This window comes from Apteryx mantelli, chromosome Z (assembly GCF_036417845.1).
Source record: "Apteryx mantelli isolate bAptMan1 chromosome Z, bAptMan1.hap1, whole genome shotgun sequence".
In the NCBI taxonomy this organism is placed as follows: domain Eukaryota; kingdom Metazoa; phylum Chordata; class Aves; order Apterygiformes; family Apterygidae; genus Apteryx; species Apteryx mantelli.
The window spans coordinates 45,872,702-45,892,107 of NC_090020.1; the positions used below are offsets into that span (position 1 = coordinate 45,872,702).

At 34.2% G+C, this 19,406-nt stretch overlaps 1 protein-coding gene across 4 annotated transcripts in view; it reads right to left on the reverse strand.

Annotated features, from left to right (window-relative positions):
• Positions 1–19,406, reverse strand: part of MAN2A1 (mannosidase alpha class 2A member 1) — a 130,374-nt gene that overhangs the window by 48,748 nt on the left and 62,220 nt on the right. For all 4 annotated transcript variants that reach the window (XM_067316711.1, XM_067316710.1, XM_067316712.1 and 1 more), the window contains 2 exons: positions 19,287–19,401; positions 15,754–15,821 (listed from right to left, as the gene is read on the reverse strand). In XM_067316711.1, coding sequence (XP_067172812.1) covers positions 15,754–15,821; positions 19,287–19,401 — 183 coding nt within the window. The remainder of the gene's footprint in view (positions 1–15,753; positions 15,822–19,286; positions 19,402–19,406) is intronic.

Genomic DNA, 19,406 nt, shown 5'->3' on the forward strand with positions numbered 1-19,406 from the left:
AATTCACCAATAGCACCTGCCACTAAAGTACCTTATTCTTTTAAAATTCATTCAATGCTGACTTTATAAGGGATGCTGTCAAGTGATGTGAGAAATCAGAACTCACTACAAATAAATGTCAAAGGATTATCAGTGACAAAGGATTATCCAGAATACCACCTCTGCAACACACATGAACACAAAACAGCTTAGGACACCAACTTCCACTGCTCAGTGGGGGACCATTATTCAAGTTTGCTGTAAGGACCCATTCCTTGAGGCACTCTAGCTCAGATTCTGATCATTCTGACTGGATTCTCTCTGGTAAACCTTCGCAAATAAGTTAGAGTATTTCCCATGATAACTCATGAGAATGATTTCTCCAAGCACATATGCTCAATTTCAATGCAAAGTTGCACAAAGTAGCACCTTTGCTTGAAGCTGGCTAGTTTCTTTCTCTCTTCTGGTATAGAGGCTAAGCTACAAAACAGCTTTATGAAGAGAGAAATAAGCAGAACTACTAGAAGTACATCCAAAACTGAGAAAAGTTACAAGCCAAGAAGCCAAACGATATACTATATCAGTCTTGTACTGAAGAATAAAAGAGAACAAACAGAAGCAAGTAAGCTTTACTTAAATGTCAGAAAGGAGAAGAAAGTGAAAGTGAGGGAAGATTGCAAACACACATTAAAATGCTCGAAGCCCTAAAGAAAGGGAAATGAAGCATCTCTATATATGTTAAAACTCAGAAAACTCACCAGAAAAACTGGTGGGTGGAAACTGGACTACAGCAGGCAAGGTATTCAGAGGTCTTGGGAATAAAAAGGCATTTGAGGCATAAGATTTCAGAATTCTAAACAAAATTGAAGGTGCCTAAACAAAACTTATCTCAATGGAATGATAAAGCAATAAAAACTCTCTAGATATTGAAAACAGGACCAGGGAGAATCAAAACTGGACCTTATTTGAAAACACACAAGAAAAAAATTACTTTAAAAGATATAAGAGTGACTAGATAGTAATATTATCTAGTTAGTAAACACTGATGTGCACAAGGGGAAAGAAATGAGGAATTAGCATTTAAACTGCTTATTGCGCCATTAGCTGCCAAAACACCATAAAAAGCTAACTGAACTACGTGATTTGTGTAATATGTTGAAAGCTTAAGAAGTTACACCTGATAGCTAGAATTCTTAAAAAAAATAAAATCAAATAAAAATCAAATACATAAATTGACATTACTCAGGCCTAGAATGTTCCACATCTTTGGGGATGGTCATGAAGGGAACAAACAGAACAAAGACCATCTACTTAAAACAGGTGTTTGTTTATACATTGCAAACATATACTATTTCCCCTGAAGAAGAGATTTCCAGGAACCTTGCACAGAAGCCCATGAAAGCATGTAATAGATGCTAATTTTACTCAATTTTTAGTATAGAATAAAATCAAAAACAACTGGACCACAAAAATCATTCCCTTTTTTAAAAAAGTTTTCTTCTTGTTTTAAAATACTAGTAAAACTTTGAACAAAAACTAAGCCCAACAGTTTTTTCTTCTTAAGAAGGAAAAATTTCTTTCTCTACTGAACATTTAGCCAAAACAAAAGTCAACAGTTACGTTAGATAGAGTTACCTAGTTCACAGAATTACAGAATGGTTGAGGTTGGGAGGGACCTCTGGAGATCATCCGGTCCAATTCCTCTTTTCAAGCAGGGTCAACAGAGCAGGTTGCCCAGGACTATGTCCAGTCCGGTTCTGAGTATCTCCAAAGATGGAGACTCCACAGCCTCTCTGGGCAACCCATGCCTGTACCCTCACAGTAAAAGAAGTTTTTCTTATGTTCAGACAGAACTTCTTGTGTTTCATTTTGTGCCCACTGCCTCTCACCCTGTCTCTGGGCACCACTATTTTAATAGTGAGGTTCTATTCAAAGCTCTCATGGTCCCTCATGTGAGAGTTACAACCTTCTTAGTCAAAAGCATAACTGAAGTGATTTCCTCAGCCCTTTTTCTCCACACCTGGCCCAGTTTGCATGCATTACCACTATGTATTACTAAAGCTGGAAAGAGTCTATGAGTAATTGTTTTGAAAATAAATGGCACTAAAAAAAAAAGGGGGGGGGGGTTGGATTATCATCTGGAATCATCCAGTCATGTTGCTCCTTTGGTTATTTAAAAATTAGACATTTTATAATACCTTAATCCAAGAAGTCTACTCTCAATATTCCTTTAGGAATGAAATTAATCAACAGCAAACTGTGAAGGCTCATGATCATGATGCTTTTCATGAGAGAAGATCAGTGGGTTTTTTACGACTCTTGTTATCAATTACTAACATGAGCTTTAACAAAAAATTAAATGTTTCTCAAAATTTCAAGACATCTTTCAGTCCTACCCAAAACTTATTTGACAAAAAAGTTAGGAAAAGGAGAAAAGCTTTGGAGGAAATCAAAGTCTCATGCATGAAAATCATGCATCCAATCCTGTTTCTTAAGTTATTCAAACCTGATTCATGCTTTGTTTCAAAGAAAATTTGACTTTGAGGGTATTATTTAAAGCAATCCTCATTCTTCCTTCCTCCATGTGAATAATTACTTTTGAAATGCAAAAAGCCCTCCTGATTCCATCCAAATTGCACTTTTCTTCTAATACATATAGAATAGAATATTATTCAAAATACTGTGAAGTCTAAGCTTCTGTTTTATCTTAAATGCCATTTGGCTCACAACCGTCATTTAATAGTGCTAGATTCTATGAGAAAAATAAGGAAAGAAAAAACATGGAAATTAATTTATCGATAAATTTTGAGTTAAAAACTTCATAAGACACTGAGGTATTATTAAATGTATTTGTGCAGACCTATGCTTGGGTCCAATAACGTTTCATTACAGATTTAAAAATAATTTTCTTCCTAATTCATATTCAGAAAGGAAACAAAACAAGTAAAATCCATAGACAGAACATCCCAGTATCAGAGCACCCTCAAGGAAAAAAAAATTCCGTGTCAAATCATATCAGCCAATTTGGAGAAATCTGACTTTTAAGACTCAGGATATGTATGCACATAAATATATATGTATAAATACACATACATACACTATATATGATACATATACATATCAGGCCCCAAATTTTCCAATTTTAGGAAACATCCTGACTTGTACATTCCTATAGAGAACTGATATGCTAGTATTAATCTCAGCAGAATTCTTGCTCTACTAAACTCTTCACACATGATCAGAAACCTACCCATACTAAAAGTTTTTTTAATGTATCACTCTGCAAACATTTAACACATTAAAAAGTTACAACATCTAGCACTCAAGCAGTCTTTTCATGTAAAAAGATACAGAAACACTCACCCTTTAATAGAGGAAATATCTGCAAAATGCCAAAATAAAATTTGTCAGAGGGAAAAAAAACTATTTATCCTAAACAAAAAATTCCTTTTTTTCTGTATGAAAAACTGAAAGAAATCATTTTTCTGATGCATTAAAGATAGAACTTGCAGGTAAAGCTGTTCTTTTATTAGGGCAGCTAGTCATTAAACAAAGAAATCAGGTAAGTTTTCGGATCATTGGAAGATCTCACATGCCTCAAAACAGTCCACTTTTTTCAGTTTGCCAGTTGGTCTAATAGAATACACCATGTACAAAACAGACTGGCCTATAACCTCAGGCCGTTATGGCTACACCAGAATATACTGATTTACTATGACCCTCAAGACCATCTTGAAGAGACAAAAACCAAATCTAGACATCAGCTAACATAAAAACAATGGACAGGAAGGTTGCTCTAGTTCAAACCCATAACCAGAATTAGAAGTCAGTAGGACCACCTTTGAGAAGTGCTGCATTCACTGTTCTTGAAAACTGCCAAAATTGCAGCTCAAGCACCCATTTTTGCCAGCGTACAATTTTTGATATTTAATGTCAAAAATATTTCTTTCTATTACTTCTCCCTTTTTTCCACTGCAAATTAAAACAACGAATTCTCTTCATAACAAAATTGTATGTATTTGAAGACTTATGTTCCCTATCACCAGTCTTCTCAAACTAAACACATGCTAATCTTTCAACCTGTCTTCTTTGGCTGGTTTCCTCTTAAGCCTTTCCATTTCTTCATCCTTCTTGAAGTTTGTTTTCCAAAACTAGATCCCATATTTTTGCTGAGGCCTTTATCGCTTCAAATAAAGCAGAGTATACCACCTTCCTTTTTACTTAGAACATTTAAAGGTGACTCTCTGAATTTGTGATCCTCTGTAATGCTTAGTCTTTTCCTGATTCGCTAGTGTCCGGTTGGTTAGTCCCCATATTATTTTTCCATGGGATTGTAATGCTTCAATTTGCTTGTTGCATTTCTTTGTTTTTGACAGGGAAATATTAGCTCCAGTTTATTAAAATAGTTTTTAATTCTAATCCTATACTGTAGACTGTTCCCAGTATGACTTCAAATTTTAGATTCTATTTATTCTATATATTCTATTTGTATTCTATTCCATTAGCAAATGATTGCTACAATAGAAAGCAATCAAACAATTCGTGATTTTATGATCTGGTCAAAAAAATTTCTCGCTTGTTTTTGGCTTCACTTTGTACAAAAACAACCCTGTACCCTCCTCAGATGGACACCAAAGGATACAAGTTGAATAACAGACACCATCCAACATTCAGCAATGAACATTTAAGTAACTGCTAGTTAACAAGCAAATCTATCAGTTACCCGAGTCAAGTTAACATTGGAAAAATTACTTTACAACATACTGACCTGAAATTGAATAAAACTGTGGAATTACAAAATATGCTGTAAAGTAAAAGTCTTTCCTTTTGCTTTCCTTTTTTAATGAAAAGGGAATGGATCTCCTTTAATATTTCTGTTGGGGTTAGTGATGGGGTGGTCTTTTGGGGGGGGGGGGAGTGGGGGGAGGAGGAGAAGGAGTAGTGAAACTCCTGAAATACACATTTGGGGCAACAGCATCTGGATAATGCTTCAGAGATTTTGAGGAAGACCGTATTGAATACTTGATAAACAGCTGAAGCAACCTTATGTTAAATAATTCACCAAAAGAACACATGAATTTACATTTTTGTGTTCAGTATCATGTGTTTATATGCTAAGAAACTAATTCTCGATTGTTAGTTAAATGCAACAAGCCATACCATAATGTCTAACAGATGTCTGTGTTGGGCTAGAGAAGGAACAAAACAATATCAAGATCTATTAAGTTTGATAATGCCTTGTTATGTCAGGATTATGTTAGCTAAAAAAAGCTATGTTGTCCTCCCATATTTGATAAGACCTATATTGAGACGTTCAACATTTTAAACAATGCAACAAGACAATTAGTCTAATTTAATTTTATTTATGTGATTGACTTTTTAAAAAAGAATTTAAATAATTTTTAACAGGCACATTATGAAAACGAAGTTTCACAAAATGCTGTATCAAGCTAAGCTCAAAACACCAAATGACAAACTATATTGAAAGTGTGCTTTCAACTGGATCTACATACCTAATTATAATATTTAGTTGCAATAATTGCTAGAGATTTAATATACATCCCCTTTGAGACACCAGTAGGTGCTGAAACTACTAGCATTCACAACTATTCAATCCTAGACATTTAATTAAATGGGAAAGTCCTTTGTGAGGAATACCTTACATTCAAAGAGCTACACTTTTAGATATACTGTCAGATGTAAACATAATTTGGGGGAGTGGGCATATGGGTGGTTTGATAAAAATTCAAGTTAAGCAAACAGTCTTCCTCTATACAGTCAGACAAAAAGCAAGTTTTTCCCAAAAGGAAATTCCGATACCTTCTCAATGGGCTTTGGCTGTATGAACTCTAGGGAGACTATTTAGCTTACTTAACTGGTAAGCTAAATGATGCAAATACAGTCCTCTCCATTACATGCGGCTGAGTTTCTTGTAAATTTAAGAAACAGAACTAAGATTAGCTATCAATACTGTCACAGATGTAAGAAAAAAGGAATTTACATCTTGGCAACAACTCCTACAAGCTAATTAAATTGTTTCTTATATAGCATAATATTAGCTTTTCAAGGACATAACCAAATATGAACACAGATTAACTTTTTTTTTTAACCTCTTCCTAAAAAGACAGCTTTTCCAGTTTATGAAAAATGTCTTGCACAAGAATTAGTAGAAAGCTAATCTCAAGTTGAAACTACAAGCAGAAAATAGTTATTTGTGTCACTTTCATGAAGTATAAAAATAGAGGTGGAAACAGAACCTGTTATACACAAATCAGTTTCTTCATTATAAAAATCTAATTTGTGGCATCAAGAAATAAAAAAGAGAAACAATAAACTAGTAGTATCATAAGAACTCAGTGGGGATTCAACCAACACAAGATGAAATTATGCTACAGTCGCAACAGTACTTAAAGAGGAAGCTAAATGCTTAGTTTAGAAATAGACCTGCAATCGTAAAATTATTCATTCTTTCTAAAAGCAGTAATGACTGACAATTCTGATTAACATACAAGTAATTAAAAACAATGATTGCATGATTAAGAAAATACTCCATTATCCTCACTTGACATTTTAGAATTCTGTATCACTCCAGCAATGCCCTTCCTAGTGACTGACCTAAAGTCAAAACTCTTTACATCTGTTAATAAAGGTAAGGGAACTCATACATGCCTATCAGTTCTCTCCTCCAACCACTCAGTTATATTTTTATTTTATCCACAGCTCATGCAAAAGGAAAAGGCAGAAAATCAGGTAGGCTATACACATGTAATTCATCCCTCCACTCTCACAGGAAACAGGATCTTTGTGTGGCTTCCTCAAAAACAAACCATGTACAACCCTCAAGAAAACAGCATTCACAAAACACAGACAACACCACAGTAAGAACTATAAATTTTGAGAACACAGAAAACCAACATCAACCTAAGACAAGACTTTTTAAAAAAAAGTTATGTACCTACTACATATTCCAGATACACATACTTCCTATGACTTGGATGGATTTCTAGTGGCACATATATCCTATTCTGGAGCACATAATTACTCTCCAATTAAGGATAAAAGGATTAAATCCAAAGGCACTATTTTAAATTTTTCTTTTACCACAAAGTTGTGAGGTGCTCTGAAGTCCAAGATGGGCTTGAAGCCCCCTGACTTTTTCAGGATCAGGAAGTGCCTTCACTAAAATCCTTTCCTTGTTCCTCTCGTAGTGCAGGCTTTATTAATCTGCATTTAGAAGGGAAAAAAAATCTGGTTCAGAAGAACAGAAAGACTTTAAGTATGCCATATTACTTCAGTTTGTGCCTTGACAGCCTTGGACTAACTACAGTATTGCCTCAAAGCAACTCCAATAAAAAGGCTGAAAGGGATGGCCAGTGCCTGGAAAAAAAAAAAATAATAAAAATAATAATATACAAGTATACTAATATACTGAAAAGATGCATCTTCTACTTCCAAAATTGCTTCAATAAGGACATGCATACAATCCAGTTTTCAGGTGTACTCAATTTTTTCTAGTATATTCCTTCATAATGACCATTCTTTGTTTTTTGAAAATAAAACCAACTTTTTTACGTATTCTTTTGCATTTCTTATAACACTTCCATTACAAACATCAATTTTTTCATAGGAACGCAGAAATTTCTTTTAACACCTCATTTCAAGTTTCTTCATTTTAGTATTAGAAATTTTTATTGCAACTGAAGCATCGAATACAAGGATCTGGTAAGGATGGCTTCACAATATGTATGCACTATTGCTGCGATCCCCCAAAAAACTGTAAAAATACTGTGCATTGAACTAAAAATCCTGAATTTGTGCAGTTTTAAGAAACTGCAAAGATAAAATATTTTAAAACTGTATCAACTAATTTATTTGCGTAATTTTTCAACCATAACTTCAAAAAAAGTCTATTAAGAACCTCGGTAAATATAAAAACACTTAGAACAGACTATCACTAGTTTATCGACAACAAGACCAACCAATAACTAAAAAAAGAGCTTAATTTTTAAGCACTTCTATGCAGAGAAAATTTAATGATTACAGGTCCGAAAAGTCACAGTTTTTAGAAGTACTTGAACTCAGAAGCAGGACAGTCAAAACTGAGTTTTGAGAAAGAAACAGATTAAGTTCACAGAAAGCTTTAAAGTGCAATTAATTGCAAGCAAAAGCTACTTTCTTCTTCTTGATAAATGATAACAATTTCACTCAAAAACAAACAACAGTCTTCAGTTTTTAAGAGCTATTTCTTACAGCTAAACAGACATCTATCCCTCAGCTTATTTGTTGCTTTATTTTCAGACTTCTCAAATAAACTTTCAATGAAATGCCAACTATTCTTGAAGTTAACAGGGAGCCAGTTTCGAGATAAGACTACAAGTATTATTAACACAAGCATTAAAAAAAATTCATACTCATAAAACAGATACCTCTCTGAAAAATAGCTTTAAGTTCACAAAAAGAGCAGGAATAAGATTAAGTTGCTGTGAACTCTCCTACATTCCCACCTCCTCTCCCATTAAAATCTGCCAATGTAGAATTTGCCCATTTGGTGACAAAGTCAGTTGCACAGCCACCAACCATCTTCAAGCAGAGGGACGTGGGTTTTGTTCATTTTCAACTCACCATTTTTGGAAGAATTACTTTTACTTTTTTTTACATTTATTTCATGTTCACATCAACTGATGTTTTGGGAGTCAAGACCCCTGAGTTAACATGTGTCAGCCAAGCTTGCCTTTGCAATAGCTCTTCTTTCATGAAAATCAAGAGAGAGAATACTTTTTAACTACACATCTAATTTAGTCAAAATGACCTTGAATTTACTACAGACAGCACATGCTCATGGCAGTTACCACAGGTCATCTGAAACACAGTAAATAAGGCAGCTGAACACTGAGATTAACACTAAAAAATAATTTTAAAAGTTTATTCTGCCCAAGCAGCCAGGGTCCTGGAAACTAAAGATGCAGTTCTTTGTATGCAATGTCACTTTTTTTTCCTAATTTCTAAACTACCCGACCTACTGTGCCGAGAACGGAAGTGCTTGATTAAGGGTTCTGCATTTTAATAGAAGAAAAGAGTCTTAATGTTTGATTGAATGAACATTCATCCTATCTGTCTCCCTTAAAGTTAATAATACAGAGGTTTCTCTTCTAGGAAAACATAAGAAACTTTTGCATATGCTATTTCATCCGATTAAGTGTGTTTAAAGCTAAAAGGGCACTTTCTTCTGGGACAGATATGTGCTTACTAACAATGTATGAACTGCCACAAATACGTTTGGCCTCATTTTAAATGCTACTGTATCTTTTTCTTGTTTTATTTAAAAAATTTCATTGACAGTTCAAAACACCCTTGTTTCAACTGTCTTTTTGCTGTTTCAGTGCATAATTGTATATAAACGTATCATTTACCTCAGAACTCATGTAACCACAAACTGTAATTAAAATGTGTATGATTAAAAACTCAAAAGCTATCAGAGTTCTTTCCTTGTAACTACACTGGACAATTGTTTAAACTGATTTTGCACGAATATAGGCAACACAGGTTTAAAAAAAAAAAAAAAAACACTTAAGGTTGCCAAACGAGAATATTAAAACATGACCCCGATCCATAGTATTCTTTTTAGCTCCTCAAGATACCATTCTTTTTGCCTAAATCTTTTATCAGTTGCTTCATATGATCAGGGCAACTTTCCATTTCAGCATCTTATACCAAATTTCCTTCTCAGCCAAGCTATCTTTCCTGTCATCTTCCAGATAAATACAACTACATACACAAGGCTCTGCTAAGAATTTTCAGCCTTTGTACATGTACTCTTTATCATATATTACATATAATAACATAGCTTTAGTTATGGATTATTATGCCATGTTCAAAAAGAAGCAGTAAGCACACTTGCCAAGCAATTTCTTGGAAAGTTAACCAACTTGCCCCTGCAAAACCTCTTAAGAAAGAAAACTATAATTTTTCCTTTAAAAGAACTGCAGATTTTGGCCCTAACAAGACTAAGACAACTTATGCCAAAGCCTTGCAGCTGCTCATAGATATTGAAGTGAGGCTGATAGTCTGGATTATCTTGTCCCCTCCTCAATTTGGAAAAACAAACCTTTCTCTCATAAGATGGATGTTATTAAACTACTCAGTGCTTTGACAGATTTTTGAAGAAGCCATTGATTACAGTGTATTCTATTCAGAATTAATCCCCTAGGCAACCTGAATATTTGAGCTAGTGCAAAACACGTCTGCTAAGCTACTAAATTAGTCTGATAAAAGAAGGGTATCATACCATTCCTCTATGATTTGCAGAAAACTGATTTGTGGGTGAAATTTAATTACTGTTGGTTTGGCACTGTAAAATCCTAAATCAATGATTTTTACAAATATTCTCTACTCCTCTCTGAATACCATAGTAACTTCAGATCAAATGGGATGCCTTACACTATGCTTGCACTGTGCCATGGAGCACATGAAACCCCTCAGCCAGTTACAGGAGAGTTCAGAAGCAAAAAAAAAGCATGTCTGATGCCAGTTATTAGGTCTCATTCAGTCCTGGGTTCACCACGTTGTGTCGAACAATACTACTACAAAATCCAAGCTGGTGTACAGGCAGCTAGGTCAGGTATTTCGTCATGTACCTCACTCCTCTCCAATGCTGTCGCCAGCAAATGCTGACGACAGAAATAGCTGGGAAATCTTGCCACTTGCGTTGTCAACATATCTTTTGTCAACAGCTGTCAGGTGGAACTGGATGGCGAGAGGTTCAAACTCCCTCAAAGTCCAATGAGTGCAGGTCTCTTGCCATTTCAGAAGCACAACCTCTGGCAGACTATCCCCAAGAAGCAAGGATTATATCCAGGGACAGAGTGCTCTCATAGAATTATGATGCTGTATCCAATTTCATTAGCCCACTCATAGCCTCTGTTTCCAAGATACACTATAATAAAAGGTGACACTTGCACATACCCTTGCTACCAGACCTTGTTAATTCCAGAACTATTTCAGAACAGTGCAAAAGTAGTTCCACATCTAGCTGGACATTTACTTGAGAAAGCTTGTTTTTTTTTTTTTTTTTTTTTTTAGCTGAAGTGACCATTAAAAAACAACAACAACAACAACAACAACAACAAAAACCACCCCTATACAATTTCTTTTATGAATTAAACCACGCCAAGTCTCCAATACATAGCAAGGTATTACCATAAATGGCTTCAGTTCTAGCTGCTTATTAAAAATAACATTCACAAAGTTGAAGGATTCCTTGAAGGATGAAAAACAATAGAACCTCCTTTACAAAACTGCCCTCAGTATGTTCTAGGAAACCAAGTGTTACAACTTGACTGCCTTCCCTTGAATTCCTGAGAGTCTCAGCTAGTTCTCTCATCATGGTATGTGGTCCCTCAGAAAAAGAGGGGAAAGGAACAACATAAGCCAGAAGTCACTTTGTGAATTCCTCATGATCTACACAGTTGGACAAAATATATATATATATATATATATATATATATATATATATATATATATATATATTTAAAAACAGATAGCAGCCTTTTGATAGTTTTGTATTTAAAACCAACCAATGCCATCTACTGTGCATGGTTCTTTATTTCAAACTATCTGAAGTAACAAAATTCCAGTGAAAAACTAATGGAAAAAATCCATAACAATTTAGCAAAGCTGAAAACAATATACTGGATTAGCTGAACTGTGTTGAAATTACATGTTGCAGACCAAAGCAGAACAATTGAGAAATAAATGGACTAAATTTTGAGTGTCTGATGTGAACAAAACAGCAAGACAAGAAACTATGTCAAACACGTCCTTTTGTGGAACCCAAGAAATAAGGATGGGAATGGAAAATAAAATGAGATTGAATTAATATGGAGGTGATCAGGAAATACTTCTCAAAGTTGCTGTCCCCAAATCTCTCAGAACACATTGCAAAACTTTCGAGACTTCATTCTCCCGATTTTGAAAGGAATCCTAATCAGAACTAGGCCGAGAAAGGACTCTTAGCTACAGCTTAAGCTCAGTATATACAGTAACTGCAATATATGACTCACTTCTCTTCATCCTTTGTGCTTCCTTTTCCACCTTCATTTTAAGTCTTTTTCTCCATCAATCATCTTCTACTGTTTGATAGTTATGCTTATTAAAAAGTAGAGATTTTTTACTGCTATGAGAGCACATTCTTTAAGGCAGCAGAAGAGCAGCCAAAAAACTGCTAGTCTGCCAAATCTAGAAATATTCAGATACTACTGAGCCCCAGTGGTTTTTTGTTTTTTTTTTTTTAAACAGTAAAAACCAGTAACAGTCTCAAGCAAAAATCATCAGACATGTTCCCCTGTAAACATTGTTCATTTCTCCTCCTCAAGATTCCTTTGTTTAAAGGAAAAAGTACTGGATTAACAGCAGCAGCCAGGAGTTTCAGTCCTTTTCAACTTCATTCTCCTCCAAGTAATGTTCTTCACAGACCACTAGTCTGGTAGGCTTAATTATACACATAATTATAGAGCTAAAGGTAATAAAGGGATATTGTTAAAAGGAGGTCTTATTAATATCCTGTATTTAAAGAGTATTTTAAGGTTTGTTGGGGTGGGGGGGGGTGGGGGGAATGTCAACTTCATTAAGGAGTTAAGAGGATTTTAGTGTAATTAAATAGGCCAAAACTTCAGCACTCAAAAGCTGGTAAGAGTGTTTTGTTGTAAAGGTGGCAGAGTCACAATATGACTTCCAATACTCCACATATTAATTCTATTAAAATGAACATACTACCTTTTTATAAGATTACAGCTTCAGAAAAAGATGGCAACAGAGCACTATAGACAAATGAGATGCATAGGTGGGGGAAAAAATAATGACAAATATTTTAAAAGAGGTATCTATTTACACTTCTCAACTACACAACAATCTTAGAGATACTTCATACTGGAAGAATGATTACTGAGAAATAGATATTTTTTTCTCTCTTCTTATTTTCCCTGTAATCAAGTTGTATTAGCTATCCTGTACAGTCCATTCAACCAGCTTTCACTACTGACTGCAACTTTCACAAGCAGTAAAAAGAACACTTTACTAAAAAAAAGGATATCACAATGGAACCACATACAGACAAAAGCATATTGCAAATTAGTCTTTTGTTGAAAAGCTGATTAATTTGGTCAACTTCCAAAAAAAAAAAAGAAGAAGGAAAATGATTAAGTAATTAATCAGATTCAAAAGAAAATACTCTTATGAGTTTCACATCACTGGTTTGTAATTCTAAACTTGTGGGTGATATGAATCAATATTTCATAGGAACGATCAATTTACAAGACAACTTTTCTTCTTTTTAAATCTTCATATGAAGATGCAAAACTACAAAAAATTAAATATTCAGCCAATTAAGGAAAAGTAACAATTTGTCACAGTTGCATTGGCCTAACTTCTATCCCCCATAATAATATATTAAAACACATTAACAGAAAGAAATCTAGAAATGTCATGCTATGGACATAAACAATAAAGAATACTTATGAATAAAGGATAACCAAATGATAAAACTTTTGATGAGAATCAGACAGCATTTTTAAACCTGCTGATGCTTCAATCTTCCATTTGAAGAAATCAATTTCTGTCTTAGAAACTGAAAGCTCTGAAGGTTAAACATAGTAATCATTAATGACAATTTATCAAGTTGTGTTCAATATTCTACTGAAATTAACATTTCACATCTTTACCCGCTACTTAGAAAACTCAGATGCATACTCATAATACTCACACACTAGTTTTAATCAAAAGTTGCAGTCTCAGCTTATATATCACCTTTTACACAGGTAATAAGGTTAGCTGAGATTCAGAATACAACCAGAGAGATAGCAGAGACCTAGAAAACCTAGGTCCATCTTTAAACAGAAATAGATAGTTCAACATACAGGTATTCAAATGCAAATTCTAACAATAAAGGAAACATGCAGTAGTGTACACTTAAACATTTTGAAAGTTTGAAAGTTTTGAAAGTTTTGAAAGCTTTTTTTTTTAAACACAAAGTCATTACAAAAAACAGGCTTTTAGACAACTTTATAACAAGATTCCCTTCCTACATTTCTCCTTCACTTGCACCCCCAAAGCTGCTTCTTCATTTTATCTCCTGTAATTCTGATTACACACTCTCTGACACAGGAACTTCATATTATGTGACTGTATGGTACCTTCAGAATGCCAGAAAAAAACTAGTTAGCAATTATTTACCAATGTTATCTTCTTAGCAAGTTAAGACAAGTTCAGAGAACAGCAGCAAGAAGGCTCCCAGGATAATATTAATTTTAAAATTAAAAAGCAGAACATGTACATCTGCTTAATGTACAACTATGAGGAAAAACAAGCAAATACTTGAAATGCATAAACACCAAAAAAAGGAAAGCTTACTTAGTATATTATGCAGAGAGATAATGGGCACAGTGGATGCAAAAAAAGACATACTGGGGGTTGGTGGGGACAAAACCCTTTCAACAGTCAAAACTAGACAGGGAAAGCAGAAGCACTGGAGCTACCCTAAAATGGCAGAAAAAGAGTCAACATTGTAACTTCTTTCCAGTTATCTCCAGATTATACAATCCTCTCCTAGTGAAGCTACCAGGAGTGATGTTTTGAAAAAGTTAAAAGGTTTTAGTCAAATCACCACATTGTCCAAGACAGTTTTCAACAACAAAAAAGATATTCTGAAAGCACCCATTCACTCAAATAAAAGAATAAAACTCCTTTTAAAAAAGAAATCAGCATGTATGTTTACATGATTCTTCTAGAGACAAGCTTATATTAAAACTATATATGTATATATATGTATTATCTATATACATCAAACTTTAGGTGACTGAAAATTGAATCCCAAAAGTTCATAAGGACCAAGCTTTGCTCATTTTTCCAAAGAATCTGATTAATACTCTTGAAGAGTAACAGCCATTCTAATAAACTGTAAGCTTCATGAGTTAGGCCAGAAAGGTTTTATTACCTTGCCACTTGCCAGAACTATAGAAATTAAATATAAACCTCAGCAAAAATAATGCTCACTTTTTAAAATAAATCTTAAATCTTTTCCTCTAAAAGAACAAAAAGCCCTTGTATTACCTGTTTTACATACACACAACAGCTCTCATATCCATACATCTTATTTACTTGATTTGGATGTTACCACCAACTTGCTGAGGTTGTTTTTAATGAATGTTGAAGTTATTACAGGCTGGATAGCGAACGTTCCTGGGAGCATTTCAGTCACTTGTGACTGCAAGCTCTAGAACTACCCGTTAATAAAGAAATAAGTGTTCTTAATACACTAGAAAGACGGAGTTAACAGCAAACATCTTCCTATTTGATCTTCTACTTGATCTTCTACTTGAATTTAAAAGACAATCCAGTATCTACAGATCGTGACTTTAGGACTTACAAAACTTAAGGTTTCCCTCACAACATTAATTCAGCCAGTTGTAATTATGTTCAATTAGAGTTTTCTATTGCTGTTTTCAGGCATAATTTATTAAGTATTATAATACTGCAAAAACATATAATAAAAAGACTGCTATACTTGCTGCAGCTGAATTAGTGGTATGTGAGAAACTTTATATTTTGAAAGTTCAGTGCCCTATTTCAAACTAAACATGCAATTTTAGCATAATATGCTAAATTACATTTTACCATTATTTTGAGTGAAAAGTTAGAAAAAAGTAAGATGGTATAACAAGTATCAAGTAATGAAAAGAACACACAAAAATCTCAGATGCTCAGTAATATGTACTCGTTTACCTCGGTTGTGAAGTCAGCTTTATAACCATCTTGTGTGGCAGAGAATCTTGCGAGGACTGAACATCATCCTACAACAGAACATCTCTGAATTTGCTTTTGAATACACAGTATATTAAATACACATGAGCTTTAGGAAATACAAAGCCATGCTAGTTACATCATAAGCAGAGGTCTATTTTACCACATTACATAGGAAGATGTCAATCTCACCCTTTTCAAAATTTTTTTTTTTTATTTTTGTACATTAGACAAAAATCCACAAAGATTGTAAACTAAGGATTTCAGATTGAAAAAAGAAAAAAGCTTATTTTTACTAATTCATTGGGATAAGTTTGCTTTCATTAGTATCATTTAATATTACACACCATTATCAAATTAATAGCCCACATTTTCATTGCTGTATACTAGACATCATAACTACAAACTTCCTTAACATTTTACAAACAGCTTTCTTGCTCTTGGGAACAGCTCATAATACCTCTACTTTTGCTATAAATTTATTCGCTGAAACCCTACACTCCTGTATTTTTGTCACAAGGTCTTACAGTTTAGTCTTGGTCAGATCTCATTGTTACCTTCTACTGTACATAACATTTTTAAAAACAATTTGCAGGGTTTGTATGTTTTTTTAATATGGTATTAAAGTAATTTAAGAATTGTGCCACAGCACTGAAAAATATTTATTATTTAGCACTCTTAAGTACACTGTGACTCAGGGCTCAGTTCTACTGAGATGATAATGAAACATTGCTGTCACTGTTACCTTAGTCTCTAAGCAAGATAACATGTAAACTACTAAACTGTGGATGATAAAACAGAAATATGGGAATACAGAGGTGAGATTCCTAAATTGATAGTCATTATTAAAGTTCAAAATGAAGTAAAATAAAAGATTACAGAAAAGAAATACCAACATGAAAAGATAGAAAAGCCTTAGGAAAGGCTGCTAAGAGCAAGAAAACAGCACCTCAGCAAAACTGAGATTCAACCCACTCCAAGGAGCAATAAAAGCCAATGTTTCCCAACCTGACTGACTGCCTGGCTAACAAAGATTTGGTACATGCACTGGGCATGGTAAGTATATTAATGCTTAGCTTAACGGCACATTTATCCCAGCCCAGTACTGAGTTTACTAGCAATAAATAATTGTGCAATCTAAAATTTTGTGCATGGTCCTACTTTCAATTCTCTGTATCTTGAAATAAAATTGAGCCTACAACACAAGCAAGTTTAAAAGAAAGTCTAGTTGTCAATGCACCGTTGCATTCCTATGGGTTCATATAACAGTGGTAACTATAGACTTTGCAAGTAGAGTGCAAAGCTCCCAGTTCCTCAGAATACTCCAAAACATTCTCAAAGCCCTGTTTTTCAAACCCAACCATTGCCTGCTCACTTTAAAGTTTTCTCTCTTAGCTCCATGCAACAAGTAAGACTAGAATACACCACTACTAGTGCAATCAGTGGCACCATTACACTTAACAGATTGGATCTCAGATCACTCGCAGATCTCTAAATCATACTCTCTTTTTCAGTATATTCTCTCCAAGCAATATAGGTTTTGTTTGTTTACTAATTTAAATCTGTAAAAGTTGTATGATGTACCTAGTATTCTACTAGGCACCTAGATATTAGCTGAGAAAGCCATAATGCTTTCACATGTAATTAACAATTAAGAACAGCTGAAAACGGGGCAAGCAATGTCCTTCTGGGATCCTTCCATCGTGTCTTGTTTGCAACCTCTTTTCCTCGGGCATCAAGAAGTGCCATTTCTCCCTGGGTATATCTACTGGAATGCTGCTACAGTCTACCGGCCTGTTCCTTCAATGACGTCTCTTTGCCTCCTTCTCCTGTCACAGGAGAATGAATTTTCCTTCCTTTCCTTTTTCCTTTTCCAGAAGAAAATTCCCTGCTTCCAGCCTTAAAGTCATTATTTATCATTTGTCCTCCTTGACTCTCTTCACATTCATTCTGAACGCCCACCTCTGATCAATCCATGGCATCAGCTTCCATCACCTACTTTTGACAATATTTTGAAACAAGCATCTTTAGACTTTCTGCTTGCTCAAGGTTTGTAAATACCTCTTTGTAACTATCCTGAAAGTTCTCCCATTAACATCCTTCAAATCGCCCCCTAAAAATCTTTTGTCATGGTATCTACAAAAGTGCAGGAATTTTAGGCTTCTGGTATTTTGCAGTTACTGTACAAATAGATAATCAGCTGTTTTTTTCCATCTTATATATAGATTATAAATTCATTGAAATAAGCATCATCTTTGTGATCTGTGCTTTCACAATGGTAATTAAATGGTGTTCTTGCCTGTTAGTATGCCCCTAAGTGGTACACAGTTTAAACATGAATTACTACTTCATAACCTAGTAGTAATCTGCAGACTCATATAGCACAAGAATAGTGAAAGTTTAGTAAAATGCAACATCACAATACCCTCTAATATAATTCAGAGTAGATACTTAAACTGAAAGCTTTACTTCCTTCCGTGAATGACCTCAAAATATTCTGTTTTACGAGGGTGCATATTCATTTTGTTAGCCTTTTTCCAACCAGGATTAAATATATATATATAAACCAGGATGAATGAATAAATAAATAAATAAATATCATATCAAAGTCACAGAATGTATAAAGGACTATTTTGACTGTTTTTTTTTCAGTATATATGACTGAAAGACTAATTTAAGATAATACGCAGGCATATCTTAGCCAGCAGAATATACATCAGTGTACTACCTTTAATTATGTTAAAGCACCACATAATCATATACTAACGACTGTCTTAATCCTGCTATGTTTATGCACAAAAGCATTAAAGCATCTCATTTCCTATCTATTCAGGTGTAGGACTTTCTAAGATTACTTAGCTATCATAGTAGACTGCTTTTGACTGTAAAGTGAAAAAATTAAGAATTTTGACAGGAAACAATATTAGCAAGTGTGCTTCTTTAATGTGTTCTCCTCTGTAAAACAGATCTCAAAATGACATATGGGGATCTGTTGCTGATTTTGTTCTCTGTAAATTCCCATTTCAAATAATCTCAGTTAAGGAAAAAAGGTCAAGGTCTCATCTACACTTGGTTTTGCAAATCCAGTCTGGGCTCATATTCAGTCAAGATGGAAATTTTCTTCTTCCTGTATTTCTTAAGCAACAAGCAAAGTAAAATTACAGGATTATGTACAGTGATACATTCACATATACATCATGCATGATGCTGAAATCATCAACAAATTTACATGTGCATGAAAATTAAAACACCTGGTTTTACTATGTGATTCACAAACTCTAACAGAAGGAGCCCATTTCCTTTAGCTGTGTGGTTTCCTCAGCTCCTTACAAAAGAAAATTTCAATTTTTACTTTCCCACATCTTCAATTAAGATGAACAGTGATAAGTAGCATATTTTTGAGCACATATTACTGGCAAATTTCAGTCTGACTGAAAATCCCAGGCATTTCAAATGGTATTTGAAAAGACATCGTTATTCAAATTTTATTTTTGGAAAAAATAAAGATAACTTACCATCTTAAGAAACGGAGTTGATGCATCATAATTATAAGTATCTTTATCCTTTAGGATAAGAATATGAGCAGAGTCAATTATCACTTTCTTCAAGTTCATTAGAGAATGGAAAAGCCTGTT